This window comes from Sarcophilus harrisii, chromosome 1, assembly GCF_902635505.1.
Source record: "Sarcophilus harrisii chromosome 1, mSarHar1.11, whole genome shotgun sequence".
Classification (NCBI taxonomy): Eukaryota; Metazoa; Chordata; class Mammalia; order Dasyuromorphia; family Dasyuridae; genus Sarcophilus; species Sarcophilus harrisii.
In genome coordinates this window covers 149,276,861-149,295,128 of record NC_045426.1, presented here as the reverse complement: position 1 = coordinate 149,295,128, position 18,268 = coordinate 149,276,861, and the positions used below count along the sequence as shown (strand labels likewise).

Below are 18,268 nucleotides of genomic sequence, written 5' to 3'. Positions count from 1 at the left end.
ACCATCAGTGTCAGGTTTGGTGACTTTAAGAAGTTACCATCCTGAATGTTCAAGATGGCAAAAGCAATGTGATATAAACTAATCTAGGTTAGTTTAAGGTGTTTATATGGAATGCCAAGACAAGATAACTAGATATAAGCGCTAAAGGTGAACTCCAACACTTCTTCTACATTTGGATGAGAGGAATGATAATAGATAAAATTGATGTTTCAAAACATATTTAAGATGATAATTACAGTGCAGTTTATATAAAAGTCTGTGAGTGATAAGCCAGGTAGGGTTTTTAAAAATAGTAGTCTTATCCTTTGTATACTCCTGAATGCAAAGAGGAAGTCAGGAGGTCATAGTGGTCATGTTTTTTGAGTGGGTCTGTGGTCAGATTCTAAACACTATAAAGTCAGCCATGGGATGAACATCCCATCTGATGCTTATCAGTCAAGCCAACCTCAGTTTAACATCTCTAGAGAAGGAAGTGCCCAGAAAGAGAAACCAGAACATGACACAAGCTTATCATTGTGTCTCAATTTTTAAAAAAACAGGAACATTTTGTTCCCTTTTATTTTATTTTCTCTTATTTTGTTGATTGTTTTTATATTGCAGTGAATTCCCAATAAAACAACAACCATATTATGCAAACCTCCCTTTTAAAAAATGGGTTATTGTAGTACATTGTACACACACTATTTTATGCTAAACTATCTAATATAATAATTGTGATTGATGTCAACACATGTAATTTTTTTGCTCTTATAATTTACAGAAAATTGATGTTTTAACCTTGAGCATCTGAAAGCAACATTAGTCATTGTGTTTGATCTATTGTCTTATAGTGTTGTGCCTTTCTTTTTAAAAAATATACTTATTAAATGTTTTATCTTCCCAATTATATGAAGAACATTTCTAACATTCATTTTTAAAAATTTTGAGTTCCTATTTCTCTCTCTCTTCCCCTCCTCTATCAATGAGAAGGCAAGCAATTTGAAAAAAAGTTATACATGTACAGTCATGCAAAACATATTTAAATATTAGTCATGTTGTGAGGGAGGGGAAAAAACAGAGACAAAAAGCCCTAAGAAAAACAAAGAAAGTTTTAAAAGTATGTTTCAATTTGTATTGACTCCATCAGGAGTCTGGATATCACTTTTCATTAAGAATTCTTTTGAATTGTCTTAGATCATTGTATTGCTGAGAATAGTTAAGTCATTCATAGCTGATCATCATACAATATTGCTGTTACTGTGTACCATGTTCTCCTGGTTCTGCTCTCTTCACTTTGTATCAGTCCACATAAGTCATTCCAGGTTTTTCTGAGATCATCTGGCTGGCTCATCATTTCTTTCTTTTTTTTTTTAATTTTAATAGCCTTTTATTTACAGGTTATATGTATGGGTAACTTTACAGCATTGACAATTGCCAAACCTCTTGTTCCAATTTTTCTCCTCCTTCCCCCCACCCCCTGCCCCAGATGGCAGGATGACCAGTAGATGTTAAATATATTAAAATATAAATTAGATACACAATAAGTATACATGACCAAACCATTATTTTGCTGTACAAAATGAATTGGACTCTGAAATATTGTACAATTAGCCTGTGAAGGAAATAAAAAATGCAGGTGGGCAAAAATATAGGGATTGGGAATTCAATGTAATGATTTTTAGTCATCTCCCAGAGTTCTTTCGCTGGGCGTAACTAGTTCAGTTCATTACTGCTCCATTGGAATTGATTTGGTTCATCTCATTGCTGAGGATGGCCAGGTCCATCAGAATTGGTCATCATATAGTATTTTTGTTGAAGTATATAATGATCTCTTGGCCCTGCTTGTTTCACTCAGCATAAGTTCGTGTAAGTCTCTCCAGGCCTTTCTGAAATCATCCTGTTGGTCATTTCTTACAAAACAATAATATTCCAAAACATTCATATACCACAATTTATTCAGTCATTCTCCAATTGATGGGCATCCACTAAGTTTCCAGTTTCTAGCCACTACAAAGAGGGCTGCCACAAACATTTGTGCACATACAGATCCCTTTCCCTTCTTTATGATCTCTTTGAGATATAAGCCCAGTAGTAACACTGCTGGATCAAAGGGTATGCACAGTTTGGTAACTTTTTGGGGCTCATCATTTCTTTCTTTCTTTTTTTTTATTTAATAGCCTTTTATTTACAGGTTATATGTATGGGTAACTTTACAGCATTGACAATTGCCAAACCTCCATTTCTTATAACAAAATGATATTCCATGACAATCATTTATCACAACTTGTTCAGCCATTCCCCAATCAATGGTCATCCCCTAACTTTCCAATACTTTGTGACAACAAAAAAGCTGACTTTTATCTTTCCTAAATTATATTATTTGTAATCAACACAAATATTGGGTTTTTTTATTCTATTTCTTTATTCTATATTAATTTCTATAGTCTTCCATCCCTTACTTGTCTGAATTCTTCATAGATATCTTTCACAGGGACATAGTGATATTGTATTCCTGCACCATAATTTGTTTCTAACCAACAGGTACAAAATGTTTCTAATACTTTGCTTCTGGGAACAATTTAGGCCCATATGTATCTTTTCTGAAGTACAGAATAGTTAATGTGTCCATTACAAACCTCCAAATCAGGAAGACCTGGATTTATTCCCTATATCTGATACATATTGGCTTTGTGATCTTGGCAAGTGACAGAAGATTTTGATTCCAAAGTCTAGTCTCTACTAGTACTATATATTAATTTACTAACAAATAGAGAAAACCTGGACTCATTTCATTGGAGAGATACATATCTCTATATCAGTGAAAACATGTTGTTATTCAGTTGTTTCAGACTCTGTGACTCCATCTGAGGTTTCCATGTTAACGAGGATTAAGTGACTTGCCCAGGATCTCACAGCAAGTAAGTATCTGAGACTTAGTTAAACTAGGAAGTTGAGTGAGTCTTCAAGACTACAGGCCTGATACTGCATCATTTAGCTGAATGAAAACAAAGGTGAAGTCCAAAAACAAATGATTCTTCCAACTAAATTTAAAGTCTTAAAATTAATAATACACTTAAGTTCTTACAAAATCCATGTGAAAAATTAAGATAACTTGGTGGGAAAAACCTATTATGAATTAAGGCTCCACTTTATGGGTAGCATATTGAGAAGACATTTCTATCTCAGAGTGGCAAAAATAATTCAATTCAATCCATTTTAAAATATTAAATGGTTTACTACTGCATTCCAGGCACTATGATGAACATTTTGGGGTATAAAATGTATGTATAATAAGTATTAAGTAATAGCGTTAGGGGAGAACTCCTGTGCTGATGAGATATTAAAAGATCTTCTATAAGAAGTGGCATCTGAGCTATGCTCTAAAAGAAATTAGGACTTCTTTGACGTAGAGGTGATGAGCGAGAGAAGTGACACAAGGAGAAAAACCTCTTAATGGCACAGAGATGAGCATATGGGATAGTTTTATAGGGCAGCAGGGTAGTCTACAGTGGTAGAAAGATAAAATATGTGAAAGAGAGTAATATGTGATTCATCCAAGATGAGTAAAAGGCATACTATGAAGAGCTTCAAATGCCACAAAGAAAAGTTTTTTGTTTGTTTGTTTTCCTAGATAGAGAACCATTGATGTTCCCTAAAACAGGAGGGGTTATCAGACCTGCACTTTAGGAATGTTAATTGATAGGTAGCATGGTAGATAGAGTGCCAGGTCTGGAGTTTGGAAGATATCTTTCTGAATGCAAATCTGGCCTCAGATATTTACTAGCAGTATGACCCTGGGCAAGTCACTTAATCTGAGGCAAGTCTGCCTCAGTTTCCTCAACTGTAAAATGAAGGAAATGGCAAACCACTCTAGTGTCTTTGCCAAGAAAAGCCCAGATGGAGTCACCAAGAAATGGATGTGAATGAAAAACTGTAAAAACAAGAGCAAAAAATCCTTTTAGGGCTGCTTATCTACTTTTGGTGTGAATCCTTTGCCCAACACTCTCCTTGGCTCAAAGAAACTGTCCCTTGCATAGAATCCACACTGGTAAATTGTCTCAGGAGACAGGCTAAACTAGGAGAATAACTTATGGTTCTCAAACTTGTTAATGAGTTAGGGGGATGTCTTCCCTAAGTATGTGAAGACTTCCCATCTCATATTCTCCCTCCCCTGGTGGGGGTGGGGGGGGAAGGGAAGGCAAGTACAAGGCAAAAACAATTTGTCCCAACAGCTACGAAGGCAGCTGAGTTAGGTGATGTAGAGCACTTAAAGCTTAGTCAGACATTGAAGGTACTAAGGTCATCAACTGCATCCCAGGTCATTGCCACACATACTGACTTTTGTCCTTTCACTGGACTTAGATGACTCTGGAAAAGAAAGTAAGACTGATGACTCTTTGCAATTCTGCTCGACATAAATCCAAGTTATGACCCATGATATGATAGATCTCTTCAAGAAAGAAAGATGGATGAAAGGCAACACTTGTCATGTCATATATCCACATGGGGCCATGGCTGGGGACTGGCTATGGCTTTTGGAGATAGAGAACAGATAAAACATGCCATAACTGGGAAGGGCCATAAGGGCTATGATTTTATACTAGTCCAAATTTAGTTACAAAAGCTACAGAATTCCTGAACAGGGTAATAGAAAATGGATCATAGATATCTCTAAAACTGGAAAAGACTTCATAAACCATCTAGTTCAACTCCTATATTTTACACTTGAGAAAATTGAAATTCAGAGAGGAAATCACAGAAGGAATTTTTATCAGTAGTAGAATTTAATCCCGATTCTTTAACTCCTAGCTATTGTTCTATATACAATTATGAAATCTAAATTTGAAGCAGTACGAATCAGGACGGGAAGTAATCAATCAGTAAAAGAGACCTGGTATAGGTCCCAGCAGAAGTTTTAGATTTTAGGGGAAAAAGGTCCATATTTTCTCAAGAGTCGAAGACAATTTGTCACATTCCATGTCTAACTGGCCAAATGATGTTAGTGTCTATGGTCTGAAGCCATCCCTTTACTAAGGCTAAAAGTTCTATGTGTATTACTCCTATAGGAAGGAATTGTTTCTGAGAATATGGGGCAGCTAGATGGTACAGTGGGGAAAGTACTGGGCCTGGAGTCAGGAAGATCTGAATTCAAATCTAATCTATGTGATCTTGGGCAAGTCACTTAACCCTGTTTGCCTACATTTTCTCATCTGTAAAATGAGCTGAAGAATGAAATGGCAAACCACTCCAATATCTTTGTCAGGAAACCCCCAGATAGGTCACAAAGAGTCAGACATGAGTCTGAACTTTCAATTACAAATTTCATAGAACTGCAAACATCCAATGATGCAAATCCTCTAATTTTACAAATAAGGAAAGAGATCTAGAGAAATTAAGAGACTGGTCCTATGCATATATCTAACACATGAGTCAATATTCGGTTGTAAATCTCTGGATTACCAATGCAGACATCTTTCCACCACACTATTAAAGTATATTCAGGCCTAAGAATGCCTTTATGGAGGCACTGAATGTCATGGCCCTCAATATCAAGCCATTCATAAGAAAGTAAAGAGGTTCTATTTTGTCAGTTCCATCATATTAGCTTTTCAAATAGATATTTTTTCCTTGTCATTTCAGAATTTTCATTTTTGAGACCTGATGTAATTTTCATGGCTCAAATGGTTATTCTCCACCTATGATTTGTTCACCTCCATTCCTTGCTTCTATATAAACTCTTCTTTGGATGTATATTCTCACTCCCACTTATTCCTTTTGCCTCCCTTATGAACTACACCTGGAATTCTTTTGCATTGCACTTAGAAGTTGAGATGTTGCATAATGCTTTGCATTTGTTGACATTTTCTTACTAAGTCATCTTTTCCCCCATATGTTTATTAGTATTTTCTATTAAGTTACATTCTTTTTCAAGGAAAAGGAGTGGGTGAGGAGAATGTAATTTATTTCTGTGCATAGTACATTTGTTTTTGTTTTTCTGTCATTTTCAGTTATGTTGTGACCCTACTTGAGTTTTTCTTGGCAAAGATACTGAAGTTGTTTCTGTTTCCTTCTCCAGCTCATTTTATGGTTGAGGAAACTGAGGCAAACTTAATTGAGGGCTAAGAGATTTGCCCAGAATTACACAGCTAATAAGTATTTGAGGCCAGTCTGGTACAAGCTGCCCCATTATAGTACTTATTTTACCCAAATTCTTAAAACATGAAAATAAATAAAATTTTGACACATAACATTTTTGTAAAGCCACTTAGAAAGTTTGGTTTTGAAAAGTCCTGTAGTTGTTCCTTTCAATTTTCCTAAAAGACTTTTGTCAATATAAGTAATCACACTAGAATCTATCTGTTTGTTACCTTTGGGTTTTGTATATTGAATTGTCAAAAGGTGAGTGCCCCTGGATACCTATATTGTCAATGTTCATTGGCTCCTTCTTAGTAAAGGTTAACTAACACTGGCTCTTTCTGTTAGCAAAGACTTAGATGTCCTATTATTGCAATTACTCTTATAGTAAAAGACTGATCCTATGCAAGACTTTAAAAGTGAGCAAATAGATGAAAAGAAAAAAAGGGCAGGCAGTGAATATATTCAGAATTAGAAAGCTTTCTGTTCAATTCTAGTAATTGTATTTATACTTTCTTTAATGCCTTAACATATTTAACCTTCAGCTTCCTCCACTTTGTAAAATAGAAGAAACAAGTGAAGGCCTGAATTCAAGTCCTGTTTCAGTTACTTATTAACTTTTATCCTAGGCACATCATTTAACCTAGCTCAGCCTCAATTCCTCCTCTCTCCATCTGCAAAATGGGTATAATGGGTGCTATTGCACCTCACAGATTTCTTTTGGGTTCTCAAATAAGTTATTGTTAAGGGGCAGGTCAATTCTCCAAGAGCCTCCATAGCTGTGAATCATAACATCGGAAGGAGTTGCAAGGCACAGGTGTGTGCTGACTGGGAATGAGACAAATTGGAGGCACAGGGATGGGGAGAGAGGTCAGACGATGCAATGACCTCTCAGTCAGAGAGGTCAGAGAAAAGCAATTGCCTCTCAGTCTCCTTGTGTCATCCTCTCACAAGAGGAGATCCATTGTCAGGTGGTTCCTATGTATTCCAACAAGTATCAAATATTTGAAAATTTTAAAGCAACATACAATTTTTAACCATTATTAATAATTCACAAGACTGTTGTATTAAACAAAATAATGTATGGAAACTTTGAAATATATACATATATATGCCTTTAAAATGTTCATTAATAGCCATATCAAAAAAAATGTATTAAACTATCCTACTACTGTAAGGTAATTGGGTGAATTTCTTAAATAGTAAGTTTTAAAATTTTTAAATGGTAAAATACTTTAACACTTTGATAAACTTGTAATTTTATCTCCATGTGTATTTTCCTTCAGATTGTGCATAGAGGATCTTATTCATACCTCATCCTGTTCAGTTCTTGTCCATAACCTTCCATAAAACTTTTCCTATAAAACTTCCACCCAGCATGCAAGAGGGAAGTTCCCCTAAGTCTCTTGATGTTTTGAAGTGTCTGGATTATCACCAGGATTCCCAAGGAATTTCTCTCCTGAAAAGCTGTTGTTCTGATTTCCACTGCTGCATTTGGTTTCAATGGTTCCAAGGCCATATCATGATGATTCTTATCGCTTATTAACTGGAATTATTAAAGCATATTTTTCCAGTAGTAAATTCATAGTTTAGGAATACTATCTCCTAAAGTTCCTGACACTAAATTAAGGGGGGGGGAAGGGCAGAGAAGGATTTGAAGGGATAAATGAGGAATGTTGAGAGAATTCCTTGTGACTGATTTTTTTCTTCAATGAAGAACATAGCTATGAAATAAATTTATTGTGACTTTTTAAGAACTGATAAATAAACCATAAAACAGGGACAGCAGTTTTATCATCCCTGTTAAATCACTTCATAAAAACAGTTATCACCACTGGGCAGTTTTTCCTCTCAATGAAAAAAAAGGTAATAGAAACCATTTGGAAGGGCAGATTACCAGATTGTTTTGTCCTTAAGTTGGCAGGGGGCACAATCAGGCAGGTTTTAGAAGCCTACAACCTATAAGGTATCTTCTCAGTCTTGTTTTAAAATGTTGTTTGTTTTCTCTAGCCAGGGAAGGAGAAACAGGCTTTTCTAATCTTCTAGGATTTATCACAAGGTGACTAGAAGCAAGGGAGGGAAATATTTGCCTTTTCTGGGGCAGTGCTTGTTTATTCTTCCCTCGTGTGTTGTTTATTTTTGTTTTGGAAAAATCTGAAAACTGGTGGTCTTTTATGAACTAGAGGTGTAGAGAGAGGAAGAGATCTTGACGAAAAGGAAGGTCAAGTTCAAAGTTTCTCTTTCCTCTGAGCTCAGGAATAAGCAAAAGGCAAGGAGAAGCAGACAAATGAACAGGCTTCTGATGATTAAGCCCTCCCTCCCCCAGTACTTTTTATGTACATAAGTAGAAGTCACTCAAGCAGCTGCAGCACATTAGTTCCAATAGTTTAACCGGCAGCAGCTTTGTAGCTCTGACCAAAGCTGTGCTAACGCAGTCAGTCACTTCCTTCCATGTTCATTTGCCATGATCACTTGCAAGTGATCTTTGGCAAGGAGGCTGTGAGAGGGAGGTGTGGTAATGTTTAATAGGCTTCCGTGGTGCAGCAGTTGGCTTGCGTGCTTTTATCGAGATTCCTGTCAATCTCAAAGGAGAGACTGAGGCCGGCTGCCCGTCAGAATAACCTGTACTGGAGTAGCAGCTCTGTTCACTTGTCTGGACTGGATTTGGTGAGAAACACTGGGGTAAAGGGAGGTCACCGGCAGCATCGGAGCTTGCTCCTGGGGCAACAGCCGCGCTGCTGTTGCCTGTTGCGCAAAGTTGACCAGAGGAGATGGCCCAGCAGACCTCAAGCCCAGACACCCTGACTGTACCAGAAGTGAACAATCCGCATTGTGCTAATCCGTGGCTGAATGAGGATCTCGTGAAGTCCCTCAGGGAAAACCTGTTGCAGCACGAAAAGTCCAAGGTGTCCAGGAAGTCAGTGTCTCCCAAGCTGTCTCCAGTGATTTCTCCCAGGAATTCTCCCAGGCTCTTACGCAGGATGCTTCTGAATAGCAACATACCCAAACAACGCCGTTTCACCGTGGCACATACATGGTAAGAGTTGCGTAGATTACTAGGAAGTGTTCTTGACCAAGGCGCTCACGGCTCTCCCGCCCTTTGTTCTTTTCTCTCGTGGTGTGTGTGTGTGTGTGTGTGTGTGTGTGTGTGTGTGTACTTTGCATTAGCATCATTCCTAAACTGTGAGTTATCAAGAGATCGTCTCTATTTGAATCAATTTTTTAAAAATCACACAGGTGTCTAAGCCAGGACAGGAATCCTTCCAGCGGTTACTTTGGATAGTTAAGAGCGGGTAATTCTTTGAAAGTTCATTTCCTTTTGCAAGTTCCTACAAGAAAATTGGATCCCAGGAACTAAATAAAAATGCAGTTTCCTTTATGCAGGCAGTGACTTTTCTTTGATTCCTTCCATACATTTCACAAGCCTTGCTCTCCAGCTCCCTGTGCAAAATAAATAAATAAATACTAGGAAAGGAAAAAAAGAATACACACACACTATACAATCTGTACTATTTGCTCCCTAAGTGACCAGGTAGAGGTGGATTGCTGTGCACAATGTGTGTATGCGCAAACGTCATCGGGGATTTTTTTTTTTTAATCAGGGATTTTTTATAAAACTACACAGTAGCTGAACTAGATATTTAGCATAGCAGAGCCTCAGTGAGGTGAGCATAGACATATACTCAAATGAACAAGACTTTCTTTTGGAAACTGGGATTGAGGACAAATGAAGAGATCTGGGAAGGTTTAAATTTATCTCTCCTCTGAAATTAGCAAAAGGAAAAGAAAAACCAGACAAATAAACAGTCATTTGATGATTAAAGTATCATGTTTAAGAAGTTATGGTTGGATTAGGATAATTAGCTGGAATGGGCCCCAGAAGTAAATATTATGCCTCTTCAACATTTCCAATATGACTTTGAAACAAACAGAATAAATCTGACTTGATCTTTGCGTAGGTGTTAGTTATCTTTCAGAAATGCACACACCTTGTATATGTATATGAATTGCAAGCATTCTTTGAAAATAGAAAATCTTGAATATCTCATTGAGATTTTAAACTGCTCTCTTATATTTGACCTACTTTTGTCTTTTGGTTATGCTTCCAAGGGATTTCTTTATACTTTTTTTTATCATTAGTGAATTTAAAAGGGAATAAAAAAATTGTGAAGAAAAAAGTCAACTAACTAAAATTTTGTTGTAATGGGAGAAGAGGGTCTCTATTTGTGGAAAAGGAGTTCTTTGCTTTGATCATTAGGGAGGTTTAGTGTTGCATTACACCTTGTACTGAATTGCACAGATATACATTGGTTTATGCAATGCTATAAAACAGCTTCAGATACATGGGATATAGAATGTATATCAAATAACCAAAAAATGATCAACACCCTTCAAAAAAAAAGATTTTTTTAAAAGACAATATTCAGCCTCCTGAAGAGGAAATGGACTGTGTTTGTTAATTTTCCTATAATAAAGTGAAATTATATGATTGCAATGGATAAATCAGCAAACAAACCTTTAAGGTATAGCAAAAAATAGATTTTAAAAACAAATCTAGAATGGTGATGTCATACAAGAGAGAATATCAGAAAGAACAGTGGATGAGAAGGAAAATATTATGATGCTATCAAAGAAGCAGACATATTGAGAGTATCACTTTTGAATACTGTAGCTCCTTGGGCGGTGGGATTTACTTTATCAATAAAATCCACAGCATATGGAACATTGTATGTATGTAATAAATGTTTTTTAACCAGTAAAAATTATTAGAGTATCATGGGAAAAGGACTGTTTGGACACAAAAGATACTAGTTGGTATCCAAGTTCAGCTAGATGATATTAGTTTTAAATCATTTAACCTCTCTCTCAGGCTCAGTTTCCTCATATGTAAAATAAGAGGTTTAGACAAGATACTCTCTAAGGTTCTTTCTTTCTTTAAATCCTATGATCCTCCATCCATTTCAAGGGTAATTTTAAAAAGAGGTTTTAATTTATTAATTTTTTTCTCCAGAGAAAAGAAAAATTAAGGTTGGTTCCTCTCCGTGTAAGATACATTGTAGCTATTAAATGTCAGAAACAAGTGCTTAAAGAAAAGAAGAAATTTATGTTGAGGAAAATAGTAAAGAGAGGAATGGAATAGGATTAAAATCAATGGTTATATAGCAGGGAGGCCAGATTGAATTGAAGTAGAAATCGACTGAATTTTTAATCATCCAGTGTCTGGTATCAGTGAGATGCTTCATTGATTCCATTTCTTTAAGTTTTACCTTGAGGCAAATAGGTGACCTTGGTTCATTTGGTGTTTAGTTTTGGTTTGAATTAAGCACCCTAGAGCTTACTGTAAGGTTATTTGAGCTATCTAGACCCCTTGAGATGTAAGTTGAGCAGGAAATCTCATGAAAAAAGTCTTTCTCTTGAAATTTCTGGCACTTCCTTTTCTGGTCCTATTTGGAAAACCTCCAAGAATAGGGTTTCTATTAGTATTTTATTTAGGTGCATCTGGTCCCATGACAGAGAAGGAGGAAGATGGCAACAGAAATGAGAATGAGGATGGGAGAATATAGAGTGGAGAAAAAAGAAAATATTTATCATAGCCTCAGAAGAAGTTCATTTCCTCAAGACATAAACACATCTAGTAAGAGAGAAGAAAAGTGTCTTACATTTCTACATGTATTCATTGAATACCAAGGTTTTAACATTCTCCTCAAGCATCTTTGAAAATCCTTCCCTACTTTTTCTTTTTGCTATTCATGTTTCTATATGAAGTTTTATGCATAAAAGTTGCTTTCTTTACATTTTTAGTGTGTGTGTGTGGAGACTCTTTCTCATTGTTCTCCCACATTAATTCTCCACTCCAGTCAAATTGTTTATTTATCTTTTGAGTAAAGCCACTGTGTACTTTCCTGTCTGTTGCACTGACTACATGAGAATGCTGTCCCTCACCAATGTTCTTTGCTAGTTAAATCTGACCCTTAGAATCATCAGATTATAGTCTAAAGCTGGAAAAGACATTTGTGACGATGTACTATAATCCTTCTTTTTACAACTGAGGAAACTGAATCCCAGAGAGATGAAGCTACTTGTTAAGATTGCAAAAGCCAGTAACTGACAAAAGCTGGATTCAAATTAAATTGTTCTGACCCCAAAAGCACTGCTTTCCCTGCTATAACATAGGGCCAAATAATGACTTCAAGGTTGGCTACATCTGCTAATTCTTCCAATCAGTCTTCCACTTCAATCACAAGTAATCTCTCTTTTCTCTTAACTCATTATGTTTACCATAGACCGAATCATCTTGTGTGTGTGTTTTTTATACTTCTATGTTTCATCTTTCTATTAGATTTGAAACAGAGAAAACAAGGTCTAAACTGTACACATCCTCATATCCCCTGGACTATGTAGTGCAGTATTTTATATAATACAGTTGTGCAAAAAAAATTTGTTGTATAAATGAAGAAGTGAACTTATTCTTGGTCTATCTCTATGGTGGGATAGAAGTAAGGGAGGTAGGTATGCATGCCCCAGAATCCAATTCTTCTTTTGCTCCTTTCTTTGGAAATACTGAAAATCAGTTTGAAATAAGTCTAAGTAATATGCAGGACTTTTCACAAATGCTCTTTCAATCTGAGCTATACCTGAGGAGTAGAACTTTGAAACATCAATCCATGGCATGACGTAGAAGTAGTAAACAATGAATAGAACTTTATTATTATGAGATAATGTATTCATTGTGCCAGGAATGGAAATCTCTCCTGCTATAGTACTAGCATTGGAATTAGGCATTCTTCCCGTCCCATTTGTCCAACAATGGAATGCAGAACTTCTTTACCTCTAAGTCACTGATAAGATCTTCCATAGCTTTCAAGATGGACATGAAAAGAGAAGTAGGGCAAAAAGGGAAAAAAGGAAAGGTGTGGAAGGCCAAGGCTCAATACCAGTGTCAAACAGTGATTTTTTTTTAGGGATCGTCACATAGAGAAATAGTGGGGAAACAGGTAGAAAGATAAAAGATTTCCTCTTTGACTTCTCTAAAATGTTGGTGAGGGTATTGTTGATGTTGGTTGTTTTTAATTCAGACTCTTTAGCCTTAAGATAAGGCTTCTATAAGTGGTAGTAGGTAGTCTTGGGATTGACAAGGGGTTGAAATACAATAGAGTTGAACCATACTTGAGCTATAGACCAATGAGTGCACCTTGTTCTGTTAGTCATATGGGTGTGCTGATAGTCACTGATCAAAGACTTCTCCAGTAATTGCTACCAAATGGAAGACAAAAACATGAATCATGATGTAGTGATAAATGAGTTGAATGGATATAAAAATCAGGACACTTTTCATATATACTATATTTTGCAAAAATTTCCCACATATTTTTTGAAGTTATTATCTATAACTAAATTTCATTATGTATCAAGTAATTAAATATTGACAACTGGAACTATACATATACAAATAAACCAATTTTCTAAAAAAATGTATCCAGTACAATATATACAGATTATGAATTTTTACATTACCCAGACAAGTTTTTTATGGAAGATATAAATTGATTTATAAGAAAACCAAAAATATTTAAGCAAATACGTAGAAAAACAAAATCAGGAACTATGAAAATGACAATGTTTCTTGTTAACTAAGTGCTACACTAAGTTGTTTCTACATTGCTAAATGACTCCAACTGACTGCTCGATTTTGGTACCTTAGTAGAAAGATCATAGCATCCCATTCTAGTTTTGTGTCTCAAAACAAGTTCATGATACTTCCTCTATATAACTTCTCTTTTCTCATTCCTTTATCTGTCTCAGACCAGTCCCAGAATACAGTAGTACAATGCCTCAAGATTTCAATGGCATGACTCTGGAGTCATTTCCCCAGTTATTATACCAAATACAATGCTCTGACTCCCAAGTTCCACCCACTTATACTGATTCACTTATGAATCTTAGATAAATCTCATTCTCAGGGCATACTGCAATTACTGACTGTCCATGTTCAAAGATAGTTCTCCTAAATCTTCAGTCCATATATATCAACTTCAAGCCCACTTCCTCATAATGGTGCCATATCTTGTAGTGGAACTTCAGACACTAAATTCCACTAATGGTTGCTGAGATCCTAGAACCAATAATTTAGAGCTGAAAGATTGTTTCAAAAACATCTGGTATTGACCCTTTAGGAAGCTAAGGAACAAAAATTTGTGACTTAATCAAAGATTTAAAAATATGCTTAAAGTCAACAACTAGAGTGGGATGCTATGATCTTTCTACTAAGGTACCAAAATTGAGCAGTCACTTGAAGTCATTTAGCAATGTAGAAACAACTTAGTGTAGCACTTAGTTAATAGGCCCCCATTTTAAAAATGAAGAAACTGAGACTAAGTTGTGACTTTGCCAGAATTGTAGAAGTGGTAAGTGTTTGAAGCTGGCTGCCTAGAAGGATGAAAAAGATGAAAAAGCAGTTTTCTTGATGGGATACCTCTATAACTCCTTTTCTTCTTAATCCTTCCTATAGCATTCTAAACTACTGACCCCCTATTATTTTCGTGGTGTCTCCCATTTCTGTGGCTTTTTTCTACCATCTCACATGCTTGCACTTCTCCCCCACTCCATTCTCCCCTTTGGAATTTCCTCCCTTCCTTTGAGAACCAATTCAAAGCCACCTACTTTGCCCAATAACCTTTCGTACACAATTTTGAAAGTAATTTTCTTTCTCCTTGACTTTTTCCTAAGCTTTTAATGATCCTCTTCTTGTACTTATCATGTTCCTTCCTGAATTATAGATATTTATGTTTTTTTTTTTCTTCTCTTAATTTGATTGTAAGCTCCTTAAGAATTTAGATATGTCAAATCTATTTTTTTTATATTACCAGACAGTGATTGGGATGATTTCAACAAAGATCCAAGTAAATACATCTTTTTAAAAATCTATTTACTTTGTATATCCTGTGACTTTATATCTTGCCACTTCACCCAGATGGCTCTGGAGGGGAAAGTGAGGTAGGTGACCTTGCATAGCCCTCCCTCATTTAAATCCATCTCACTTGCATGTCATGGCCTCACCTCCCTGATGTCATGGCCCATTTAGAGAATGAAGAACAAACAACAACAACAGAAATCATAAGACAAAAAGTAAATAATTAACATTGGAAAAAATGTATAAGAAATTTAAATTAACATATCTTGCATGATTTTTGTTTTAAGGCAGAAGCAAAGGTAACAAAGTCTCTGGTTTTATGAATGTGGTTGGGGAGAAAAATATAGACTGTCTTTTAATCATCTTCTTAGCGGTGGACACTTTTGAACTAAAGACAGGCCAAATCTCAAATCTCAAATTTATTTTAAAATAATCATTTTAATAAATATAAATATTTTAATTGCCTTCATATTATATATATATATCAGTTTGCTTATTGTTATTTTCTTGAGGAAAAGAGGGAGGGCAGGGGGAAACTGTAAGTCAAAATCTTATAATAAAAATGAATGTTGAAAATTGCTTTACATGTAATTGGGAAAAATAAAATGCTATCTACATTTTAAAAAATGTAAATCTTACATTTCTTCAATATAAAGAATTTTAAAGAAGTCATTGAGCTTGAGAATTTGAATATTCTTTTGATATATTTTAATAGAAAGGAAACCACTAAAATAATGTTTAATTGTCAAATGAGTCAAAATAAAACGTTGTTTTAGAAACTTCATTAAAAAAAATAATACACACACACAAAAAAATACACTTCACTAAAGCATTTTTCCAGTGCCTTACCATTGTAAGATATTGTTCCAGGTTTCCAAATATTAGACCAAGAGTGGTCACACTCTGGCAGATACTGGAAAGGCATAAAATGATCACATATTTAAAACCTCAGAGACTCTCATTTTAAAGATGAATTAACTGAGACCTAAAAAGATGGAATGACTTGCAGAGTCTACAAAGATAGTATCAGAGGCAATAGTAGAACTCAAGATTTTCCTGTTTCTTCAGCTGGCCCTTTATCTGCAATGCCAGGCAGTCTGTGTTTATAAAGAATTTAACATTGAGAAATTTTACATTTAAATTTAGCATGAAGAAAACTTACTCTTTAAATTTACAAAGTGATAACTGAACTTGGCACATTTAAAATAAGTAAATTAAAAAGCACACCTACCGACTGCCAAACTGAAAACAAGAAAGAAGAGTTTTAGGTGGGGGGATCTAAAGATGGAGGAAATAGAGTGATTAGAAAGTGGGAGGTTCCAGGGAACAGCTAAATACTTAGTTACTCAGTTGAACATAAGATAGCTACTCTGCAGAATGAGAGGCAAGAAGTACAGGGAAAGCACCTTAATGTCATTTACTACAATATAGCTTGTACATGACTAATAAAAGTATGAATGGAAAGAATTTAAATCTTAAAGTCATTTTAAAAAATGAAATAAAATCTTAAGAGAAAGTTATCACACTTAGAAATATAGAATAAGATCTTGATAATATTCTAGTTGGGTGATAACATTGTAGTCAGGTAGTTTCCATTTAGTGAAACCCAAAGAGTTCAAATGATATTCTAAAGGGCTTATGATAAAAAATTATTCATTGGTTCCATAAGCAATAAAGAATTCCAGAATAATGTGAATAGTATAGAAATTATCCTGGGGGTTCACAGTACTTCTTCAACCCCTAAACTAATCCATATCTCTTATTTTATACCATGAGCAAACTCAAGGCTCAGAAAAGTTCACTTTAGTCATTAGCAAAGATAAATAACTTTGAATTTCCTTCTGGGAAAGAGCTGCTTCTAATACTGTTCTTCCCTTTCTTTCACCCCCAATCACTATCCCAGAACCTATTCCAGCTAGCAATAGCCACCAAGTGGGATTCTATATCATGCAATGTTTAACATGAAATAGAATTGATCAAATATATTCTGTCTAGTGGGATGGAAGACTACAAGGCTTTAACTACCTGCCCTCCAGCCTCTCACAAAGACTGTGAAGCTATTTAGGTAATCTAAGTATTTCTAGACCTTCCCAAGAATCCACAAGACCAGAGTTGCTGACTGATTCAATAGCCGCTTGTTAAATTTTCAGTATGAACAAACTTATACTTCAGCATTAGGTAAATGCTGTAAAATCAAGGCTTGACTCATTATTTGTTGAGGATCTACATATAAGAAAATAAGGGAAAATATTAACTTAAAATGTGTTATAGATGCATTTTCTCCTCAAAGAGCAAGTTGTTAAACCTTTACCAGTCTACTTTTGCCACAAATGCATCCTTAAGTTTTCCAGGCCTCTCCATTTTTCCTGGAATTTTACTTTTAAAATTTACTTTAAAAAATCTTATTTAATATTTTATTTGTCCCAATTACATACAAAACAATTTTAGATTCTTATTTTTCAAAATTTTAATACAAATTATCTCCCTACTCATTGAGAAGACAAACAATTTGACATAGCATACCTATGCAAAACATATTTCCATGTAAATCATTCTAAAAAAGAAAACAGACAAAAAACTCAAGGAAAATAAAGGACAAGTATTTTTGATCTGTATTCAGGCTCTACCAGTTCTTTCTCTGGAGGTGGACAATACATTTCATAATAAGCCTTTCAAATTGTCTTGGCTCATTGTATTGCTGAGAAAAGTCATAATATTCACAGTAGATCATCATATAGTATTGCTATTACTGTATACAATGTTCTCCTGATTCTGCTCATTTCACCTTGTCAGTTCATATACTTCGCATGTTTTTGTGAAAGCATCTTGCTAATAAGTTCTTAAAGCACAGTAGTATTCCATCACAATCATATTGTTCAGCCATTCTCCAATTGATGGACATCCCCTCAATTTCCAATTCTTTGTAACCACTAAAAGATCTGCTATAAATATTTTTGTACATATAGGTAATTTTTCTTTTTGATTTTTTTTATCTTTTTAGGATACAGACCTAGTAGTCATATTGCTTAATCAAAGGGTATGCATGGTTTTATAATCCTTTGGACATAATCCTAGATTGCTCTCCAGAATGGTTGAATCAGTATACATCAATGTTTTGTCAGTAGTACATCAGTGTTTTAATTTTCACACATGCCCTTCAACATTTATCATTTTCCTTTTCTGTCATATTAGTCAGTCTTCCAGGTATAAGGTAGCAGCTCAGAGTTATTTTAATTTGTATTT

General features: G+C 35.2%; 1 protein-coding gene across 4 annotated transcripts in view; it reads left to right on the top strand.

The window, feature by feature from the left end:
* The window catches only part of PDE4D (phosphodiesterase 4D), a 1,062,771-nt gene that overhangs the window by 176,363 nt on the left and 868,140 nt on the right, over window positions 1-18,268 (top strand). The window contains exon 1 of one of the 4 annotated variants that reach the window (XM_031948614.1): window positions 8,008-9,151. The exons of 2 other annotated variants lie outside the window; for them this stretch is intronic. In XM_031948614.1, coding sequence (XP_031804474.1) covers window positions 8,886-9,151 — 266 coding nt within the window. In that variant the 5' untranslated portion in view covers window positions 8,008-8,885. Of the gene's footprint in view, window positions 1-8,007; window positions 9,152-18,268 lie in introns of those variants that run through there. One more of the 4 variants, XM_031948741.1, reaches the window with a different exon arrangement.